The sequence below is a fragment of the Quercus robur genome, chromosome 2 (assembly GCF_932294415.1).
Source record: "Quercus robur chromosome 2, dhQueRobu3.1, whole genome shotgun sequence".
Lineage (NCBI taxonomy): Eukaryota > Viridiplantae > Streptophyta > Magnoliopsida > Fagales > Fagaceae > Quercus > Quercus robur.
The window spans coordinates 30,523,952-30,533,926 of NC_065535.1; the positions used below are offsets into that span (position 1 = coordinate 30,523,952).

Consider the following 9,975-nt stretch of genomic DNA (forward strand, 5'->3'; position numbering starts at 1 on the left):
TAACTTCCCTACGTTGATGTCTTATGTATTCCCTATTACCTTCCAAAGTACCAGATCTCCTGCTCCAAACTCCCTTTTCCTTACGTCCCTGTTGTATCTCCGGGCAAGTCTTTGTTGATATTCTGCCAGCCGTATAGTCGCTGATTCCCAGCGTTCTTCCAGCATGCTCAACTATTTCATCAACAATTCTGAATTCTCGATGGGGCTGAATCCTGAAACCCGAGCTCTGCACAAGTTTACTTCTGCAGGTATGATTGCTTCTGCTCAATATGTTAGGGAAAACAGGATTTCCCCCGTAGACCTTCTCAGTGTAGTTCGGTACGCCCATAGAACACTGGGCAACTCATCTGCCCACCTACCTTTGGCACCTTCTAACCTCCTCTTCAGCCTATTCACAATGGCCTTGTTGGTGACCTCGGCTTGGCCGTTGCTCTGTGGGTATGCCAGGGTTGAATACTGATTTGTGAGGCCGAGGTTGCCACAAAACTCACGAAAAGCTTTGCTATCAAATTGCAACCCGTTGTCCGACACTAGGGATTCCGGTATCACAAATCTCGTCACTATATTCCTCCATACAAACTTCTTTACATCCACATCCCGAATGTTCGCCAAGGCCTCTGCTTCCGCCCATTTGGTGAAGTAATCCACGGCCACTAGGACGAACCTCCAATTTCTTGTCGCTCGGGGGAATGGGCCAACGATGTCTAGCCCCCACTGTGTAAAGGGCCAAGGGCTACTAATGGGATTCGAGTTCCCTGTCGGTTGGTGGATCATAGGGGTGTGCCTCTAACATTGCTCACATTTTCGCGCATACTCGTTAGCATCCTTCTGCATTTGCAGCCACCAAAATCCTTGGGTCATTGCCCGGTAAGCTAACGAACGACCCCCTACATGACTGCCGCACACCTCATCATGTAGCTCAGCTAGTAGTTCCTCAACCTTGCTGGGGTGCAAGCACTGTAGGTAAGGCCTGCCAAAAGATCTTCGATATAGCTTATGATCAGCCAACAACCAATACCGAGTAGCTGTTCGGTGTACTTTTTCTGCTTCCTTCTCATCATCCAGCAAATGATCCTCGACTAGGAACTTGATGATTGGATCCATCCAACATGGCCCGACCGTTGCCACCTGTGAGACACCTGCTCTTGCACTGAAACTTGGTTCTGCTACCATCTCTACATTTATTAATCGAAGAATTCCCTCGGTTGATAAGGACGCTAATGTGGCCAAAGAGTTGGCATGCCGGTTCTGTCCCCTTGCCACCTGGACCATTTTGACGCTTGGAAAGCAGTCCATGGTTTGCTTCACCAACCGTAAGTACCTCATCATCCAGGGGTCCTTAGCCACAAACCTTTCTTGTACTTGATTGACCACTAATCGGGAATCTGAATAGACTTCTACCTCCTTAGCACCCAGTTCTGATACAACTCATAACCCGGCCAACAAAGCCTCATACTCAGCTTCATTGTTAGAGGCCTTAAAGCCTACCCTAAAGGAGTGTTCCAACTTTATTCCGTCCGAGGTGATGATTATGATCCCGGCCCCAGCTCCTGATGCGCTGGATGCACCGTCCACTAATACCCTCCACGGGATCTCTGTATTGCAAATCATCTCATTTCCCTCCCTCGGGGAAAACTCTGCAACAAAATCAGCTAGGACCTGGCCCTTCACCGAGCTTCTTGGCCTATACCTAATATCAAAAGAACCCAGTCGAGTTCCCCACTTAGCTATCCTTCCCGTGAAATTCAACCTCTTCAATAGTAACGACAGAGGATACTTGGTCAATACATAAACAGTGTGAGCTTCAAAGTAATGGGGTAGCTTCCGCATGGCGTGCACCAGTGCTAACACCAACTTCTCCATGGGCAAGTACCTCGTCTCAGCATTAACTAGATTTTTACTGATGTAATACACTGGCTATTGCACTTCTTAGTCCCTCAGAAGCACGACACTCACGGCATGCTCTGATACCGAGAGATACATGAATAAATCCTCCCCAGGTTCTGGTGTTGTCAACATTGGTGCCCGCACCAAATATTCTTTCAATTCTTGAAAAGCCTTTTCACACTCCTCACTCTACTAGAACCCCCTCCGCTTTTTCAAAAGTTGGTAAAATGGTCGGCAGCGGTCGGCGAACTTTGAAATAAACTGATTAAGAGCGACTAGCATGCCGATCAGCCCTTAGACTTCCTTAGGATTGCTCAATGGTTTAAGGCGTTTCACCGCTTCAATCTAGTTAGGATTGGCTTCTATTCCTTGGTTAGTGATCAAATACCCTAGGAACTTGCTAGCCCCCACTCCGAAAGCACACTTTTTGGCATTAAGGCGTAGCCTGTATTGCCGAAGTACTTCGAACACTCCTTTGAGATCCTCGATGTGTTGTGCTTCCCATTTGCTTTTCACCACCATGTCATCAATGTACACCTCAATTGTATGCTTTTCACCACCATGTCATCAATGTACACCTCAATTGTATGCCCTATCTTGTCCCGAAACATTCTCGTCATCATTCGCTGATACATGGCCCCGGCATTCTTCAAACCAAACAACATCACCGTATAGTGGTAGTTAGCATCAGGGGTTATAAATGATGTCTTCTCCTGGTCCTCGGTAGCTAGGGAAATCTGGTGATAACCCTGAAAAGCATCCAGAAAGCTCATCCTTGGATACCCATATGTGGCATCCACTAACTGATCAATCTTCGGCATAGGGAATGGGTCCTTTGGACATGCTCGGTTGAGGTCAGTGAAGTCAACACAAACCCTCTACTTGCCATTTTTATTTCTTACCACCACAGTATTTGCAAGCCATTCCGGAAAAAATATCTCCTTTATTGCCCCAACCTCCTTTAGTCTCTTGAACTCCTGCCTAATAGCATCGGCATGCTCCTTAGCCGACCTTTTCGGCTTTTGCTTCTTGGGAGGATGCAAGGGATCTACGTTGACCTTGTGAACTATAAACTCGAGGTCCACCCCGGGCACCTCATTCGAGCTCCAAGCGAACACGTCTACGTTCTGCATAAGAAATAACAATATCTCTACCCTCTTTTCGTCCTTCACACTTGCTCCAATCAGAAAGCTCCTGTCAACATCCGACAATATCTTTACTCTTACCAAGTCCTCGGTATAGCTGGCTCCTACTTCCCTTTAGAGCCCCTGTAATTGGTATAAAGGAGTCTCCTCAATTGACTCCTTTTGCTTGATTCCCCGATCAATTATGGCCACCAAACACTACCTTGCCATTTACTGATTGCCCCTTACTACGGCGATTCCCTGCTCGATGCGGAACTTGACCTTTACATGCAAGGTGGATGGTACAGCCCTCATTGCGTGAATCCACGGCCTTCCCAAGATCGCAGTGTACAGAGAGAAAGAAGTGACCATTATGAATGTCACCATTACCTTCTTACCTTTCATATTCACAAGAAACGTGATTTTCCCTTCCGGGATCACCATACGACCGTCAAATCCCATTAGAGGTGTATCATACCTAGAGAGATCTTCACTCTTTAGGCCGAGCCCTTTGAATGGATCAGGATACATCACCTCGACGCCGCTCCCCTGATCAATCAACACTCTCTTTACTATGAAACCATTTATTCGGGCTGCAACTACCAAGACATCATCATATGGTTGAATCGTGCCTTCCAGGTCATCATTATTGAAGGCAATGGGCTCCCGAGTGTACTTCAATTTCTTCTCGGGGGTTCGTTCACCCACGTAGCTTTCCGTCGATGCCACAACTAGTACCTCCCTTTTGCTGAATATCTGAGTACCTCTAGGTGCCGCGTGGGTAACTTCTATTACTCCCAATGGGGGAGGGAGAGGATTTCCGCAGGGCTAGGCGCCCTGCTCGATTTCTTGATTCCTAGGATCCACTAAGAACTCTTTCAGGTATCTCGTTTTTACCAACTGCTCTAGATGATCTTTTAACACCCTATACTGTTCGGTGGTATGCCCTTTATCTTTATGGTAAGTACAATACAAGTTCTGATTCCTTCTAGATGGGTCTCCCCACATCTTGTTTAGCCACTGAAAGTATGGCTCATTCTTAATTCGATCAATGATTCTATGCACTAGTTCTTTGAAGGCTACATTCATTTCTCCCATCTGTGGCTCTGGTTCTCGAATCCTCAAATCCTTCTGGGGCCTGAACGGTAAGCCGATATGCCGAGGATGATTTATGACTGGGGCCTTGCCCTTGTTTTGTAGCCGATCATCTTCCAAACGTTTATATTCTTCGATATGCCTCATCAACTACCTTATGTCCGCAGGAGGCCTCCTCGTCAATGATTCCTGTAGGCCGGAATCCTCAAGCAACCCCATCCTACAGTACTTGCCGTGATTTTTTTATTACCTCCGCCAATCTCGTTGTACAGCTCCCAATACTGGTTAGCGTAGCTGTGGAGGGTTTCCCTTGCCCCCATTTTGATTGACAGTAACACGTCCATGGGTTGAGGGACTTGGCTACAGGTCATGAACCGTACACCGAACTCTTGAATCAATTCAGGAAAACTGTGAATTGAGCCTTTCCTTAACCCACTAACCCACTTATTCAAAACAACTATACCTTTACATTTTATTTAAATAGAAAAATAAGTTTTAAAAAAAAAAGTTAAAATGCCTACAAAAAATAAGCCAATACCATACAATTACAAATTTCACAAGACCTGTTTCTATCTCTAACTCCCACCCAAGCCAAAAAACAAGAACCCACTTCCCACACAAAGTTATCGCTAAAGCTACCCCACATTCAAAACTGCCCTATTAGTTCTTCAATTTTCTTCTAAAAAAAATGAAAAAGAAAAAGAAGATGGATCTTCACTTTTGATAGAAATTAGGCCATCCTTATTTCCTCTTCATTAGAATGGTGAGTATTTTGATCCAATTATTATTATTATTATTATTTTTTGCTACAGGTCTTTTAGAAATCTATTTGTTTTACACTATCATCTATTGTCATTACTATATGGGGATTTTCGCATAACAAGAGATCGACTTGATGAGGGTATGTTATATTTTTTCAAATTTCTCAATAGTGGTGGGTCTCTTATCCTATTAACACATATATATCTTTTATTAAACTCCTTTGCATGTCCACTCCATTGGTGAGGTGTTGGCTGTGCAACCATGATTTTATTGTTTGGAATTATTTAATAGTTATCTCAATTGTTGTTGTTGCTATGTTTTTTGATTCAGCCACACAAAACACGCATGATGATCCATCGAGCAAGGAATGACTGGAGGGTGGAAAGAGTTGCTTCCTTCAACATAATTCCTAGCTGATAAGGTAATTTACTACTAATTTTATGAATTGGCCTTATTCATAATGTTGTTTGATGTTGAATGTTGTGCCTAATGCCTGCCTGATGGTAAAATATTATTATGTTGTGAATATTATTATTATAAATACAAATTTCACTAACAAAAACTAACATGACTACATAATTTTAAAAACTAACCATTAAATTACATGTTCATTATGTTTTTAATACACATATCAAATTTCATGTCAATCGGATGTAATTTCTATTCGATTTATAAGATTTTTTTAATGCATAATTTTAGACTATAAAAACTTAAAATTTAAATATTTGATTAATAATATAGTTATTGATCTTTGATCATTTGGAAGATTTTTAATTATGAAGGACATAAAAATAAAACGTGTTCTAATAGTAGATTTGTCAAAATTTACATCCAATAAAAAGATACTGAATGAAATTGTAACCTTACGCTACAACCAAATTTGTTACCAAAATTAGTCAAAAAAAAATTTGTTCAGTAGTGGAGAAATAGGACAAGAGTGACGCAAGTTTTTGGAGAAAGCTTAACAAAATCTGCATGATTTATCCATGTTACAAATGACATAGATTTCTGGTAGGCTAATATGGCAACAAAATTTTGTCAACATTTAATGCCAAAATGTTTTGATTCCAAGTGTAGTCTTCTAATTAAATACCGATGGTTTCTGTAGAATTTTACTTCATTATAAATATGTCACAAAAATTGTACTTATCATTTCTCTTAGTGTATTCATAGTTCTTCACTCACATTTCCTCTTAGTTCTTATTTACATTTCATCTTTTGTTTTTCTCAAAAATAAAAATAAAAATTCAAGTTCCTTTCTTACGAATGGCTGTCAACATACCAGTGCAAATTATGCCCAAGAAATTCTCAATGAAAGATTGAAATCTTTAAAGTCAAAAAAGTTTCCAAACCTCCACCAATCCACAAACACCACCAACTTTGCCCTTGATTTTGCTTCCTTTCATCAACCTTTAGCCAATGATGATGTAATTGGTTTTGTTGACATGTTGGAACACATGTCAACCAACAAACAACTCCCATTATTAACCATTTATTCCCAAAAAATCCCATCAGGGAATTCCTTGCTCCATGAGGTAGCAAGTTTTGGAAGTACTAAGATCACAAAATTCATTGTTGATCACTTCCCTTTCCTTCTTACCAAGAAAAATATTCTAGGGGACAATGCAATTCACGTGGCACAAAAAATAAACATCTAAGAGTTTTAGAAGTCCTCATTAATAGCTCTAGTGTAGAGTTGCAAATGAGGAATAGTCTAGGAAACACTGCTTTACATGAAGCTATGTTTTTTCCTATTTGTTATGAAGCCATCAATCTTTTCAGGGATGAAACCAGGATTTGAACCTGAGGGGGGCAAGCATAACGAAAAAAGGGTTTCGCAAGTGTTGATTTTAGCTAACCAAAAAATACATACACATCATAATATTAATCTGTGGATGTATTCTAATATTAATTTTTAGGAATTTATCATATGTATCGATTCAAAATATTTATTGACTTGCAAAGTTAGGAATCTTTAATCTATATAAAAATTAATATATTTTTATTTTATTTTTCTTTCCGATATTTATTTCTTTAGTTTAAAATTTTAAATTAAAAAATAAAAAATAAAATAAAAAACCCACAAGCCACAACAATATTATTATTAGTAATTTATTAACACAATAAAGTTACAACAAAATTAATGGATTTAAGGTAGTATACTACTAAATTCATTTTAAGATAACTTTATGAATATAAGGTAGTATATACCATATGATTAGACCCCCAAAAAAAAAAAAAAAAAACAATTAACTGCACATGGCTTTATGTTGGCCACAAGAACCACAATGAGTTGTAGCCATCTTTGCCACAATCTCCAAGGTGCCTTTTTCAATCATCATTTTGCAAAATAGAGAGAAGGCATGCACTAAAGTCTGAAGGTTGTGAAGTTAGGAAAAAAAAATAGAAGAAGAAGAAAGCAACAAAGATGTAGCTGGCCAGAGAAGAAGATGACTGTGGTGGGGCTGCACTAAAGGATTGTTTTGCTAAGGATTTGTCATATTTTCTTATCTTGTTGGTATTTTTTTTTTTTTTCTGTATTGGATTTGTGATTGTCTAAAGGTTTTTCTAACTATCTAGTTTTATGAATTGTTTTGTTGGTTTGTCTAATGGATTTTTTTTGATATTTTTGGGGCAACACAACAAAGGGATGGTTTGATTAAAACAATTTGGGAAATTTCATGGGTCAATTTGTATTTGGGGAGGGGGGCAAGTATATACAATTTAGGGTCAAAAGTTAGAATTTTTGTATGTCCTATGCATACTACTAGTTACTTTTTCAAAATCTGAGGGGGGCCATGCCCCCCCCCCCCCCCCCAGCCCAAGTGTAGTTTTGTCTCTGAATCTTTTATTTTGGGGAGATCCCAACGCGGCATATATTTTGAAGGAAGACAGAAAATCTCCATTGTGCCTAGCTACTCCCGATAAGCAAATTGTTGTGCTTCTATTACTAGCACCATATGCGAATCATGGTCTCATTGGAAGGTCTTGACTTGAATTACCATTTTATGTTGCCATAAGGAAGAAAAGATTAGGTATATTCCTCACTTTTATTTTATCAATTCTTTATTGTCATCCTATTTAATTCTTTTTAATCTTATAAACAATTGAGCATAATGTATATCTGGCAGGTTCAAAAATAAATAGGTGCCATCTAAAATTATTCCTAATTTGCATAAGTTTTGTGCAATAAAATAAAACATAATGCATTGCATGTTTTGTATCACACTTACTTTGTATTTTCCACTTGGTTTTTTTTTATTCTCAAAAAAAAAAAAAAAAATACTTTGTATTTGCCACATTGATTGTAACAAAAATATTGCATGTCATGCATGTTCTAAATTAATATATTCTAGTTAATTCTTTCAAATGTCATTCGTGTTTTAAAATATATATATATATATATATATATATATATATTGTGGGGCCCGGCCCAAAAATGATGGGCTATTCCAAGCTCAGGCCCGTCCGAGGAGCGTCCTGTCCAACGAAAAGCCTCATATGAAGCGCTATTCAAACCCAATAGCGTCAAGGAAACCTGTCCGAGGAGTAACTCCTCCTCGGACATCGCGAAGCCCAGACGAGAAACTTGCCCCAGCCATTTCAGCTCGTCTTCCCAACATATAAAACGAATTAAATTCAAAATATCTCACGGAAGGCTACCACCACATTAATTGCGCCCCAACCACCCTCTTGGCCGCATTAATGAGGAAAAGACTCCTGAACAGTACCGCCTTGGCCTCTGCAACTCACAAAGGGTCTGATGAGGGCGTCTGATGGGACAGGTGCTCGAGTGGATGCTTGGATGATTAACAGGTGTAAGGCTGGGATGAAAAGAAGAAAAATATATAATGTAGTGGAGTCCCTCAAAGAAGGGGACGAGAGAACTGTATCAGAAACAAAAAAGAAATAAAATCAGACTTGAGAAAGATCCATTCTGGTGTTTTTCTATTTTCCTTTTGCAAACCATACTGCCCATGCATAAGACCGAACAAGTTCACTGAGGCCAAGTTCTTTGACCCATCCTCTACAAATAATTATTGTGGGTTGCGCTTTGGGCCAGGGCCTAATCAACACGAGTTGGGCCAGGAAAATCGTGTAACCACAATTGGCGCCGTCTGTGGGAAGAGCTAGGGCATCAGCTAGTGCAACAGTCGAGCATGGAAGAACTAGATCCACACCAGGACGATCCTCACCAAGCTAACTCCCAACGAACACGACCTGCCGAGTCCCAGAGGCAAAATAACCCAACCAACCCAGGCGGGAGGGGGAATCGTGAGGGGAGTGTGCATACCACCCGGACGAGCCAGAGTCACACTCAGATAGGAAGTCACGTGTCTCAGAGGCGAGATAGTCACCAGGCCATGCAGCGAGAGATAGAGGACCTAAAAAGGAAGTTACGACGTGCGCAGCGAAGACGATCTCCCTCTGACTCAGGCGAGTCTTCTAATCCGGAAGACGTGAGTTACAGACGAAGGTCAAGGACCCCCCCAAGCGAAACCTTTTCTTACGAAAAGGAACCACGCCTTGTACGAAAGTATGAGCGCCCGTCCAGCAAAGGTTCGGGGAGCGACGCCATGAAGAAGGCGTTGGATCAGGTTTCAAGATCACCCTTCACGAATAGAATCGAAGGGGCTAAGATGCCAAGACGCTTCAACCAATCGGCGTTCGCCATTTATCACGGCAAAGCAGACCCGGTGGAGCACGTGAGTCAGTTTAATCAAAAGATGGCAATTTACTCGCAAAACGAGGCCCTGATGTGCAAAATCTTCCCCTCTAGCTTGGGATCGATGGCAATGAGATGGTTCAACAGCCTGAAGACAAACTCCGTAGGCTCCTACAAGCAGCTCACTCAAGCTTTTTGCTCCCGTTTCATTACAAACACCAGAGTCCCTCGACCTCTCAGTTCACTGCTGTCCTTATCCATGCACGAAGGAGAAACCCTGAAAGCGTACTCGGATAGGTATTGGGAGGTGTATAACGATTTAGATGACAACCATGATAACGTTGCTATCAGCACGTTCACAAGCGGCCTCCCCACCGGGCATGGCTTAAGGAAATCCCTCACCGGGAAACCAGCTATTGACGTCCAACAGCTGATGGATAG

General features: G+C 41.2%; 1 protein-coding gene across 1 annotated transcript; it reads right to left on the reverse strand.

Annotated features, from left to right (window-relative positions):
* Nucleotides 1-2,399: 2,399 nt before the first annotated feature.
* On the reverse strand, nucleotides 2,400-4,426 carry LOC126697404 (uncharacterized). Its single transcript, XM_050394399.1, has 4 exons — nucleotides 4,357-4,426; nucleotides 3,247-3,799; nucleotides 2,790-3,081; nucleotides 2,400-2,636 (listed from the first exon to the last, which is right to left on the reverse strand). The coding sequence occupies exons 1-4, from the start codon at nucleotides 4,424-4,426 to the stop codon at nucleotides 2,400-2,402; spliced, it is 1,152 nt and encodes a 383-aa protein (XP_050250356.1).
* Nucleotides 4,427-9,975: the final 5,549 nt, after the last annotated feature.

Excerpts from the sequence above, each read along its gene's own strand:
- LOC126697404 (XM_050394399.1), bottom strand. The coding sequence starts at position 4,426 with ATGGGGGCAAGGGAAACCCTCCACAGCTACGCTAACCAGTATTGGGAG. Across the intron at positions 3,800-4,356 it reads GTACAACGAGATTGGCGGAG|AAGTTACCCACGCGGCACCT; the intron begins GTAATAAAAAAA and ends TGGGAGTAATAG. Across the intron at positions 2,637-2,789 it reads GGCTTGCAAATACTGTGGTG|GGTTATCACCAGATTTCCCT; the intron begins GTAAGAAATAAA and ends GATGCTTTTCAG.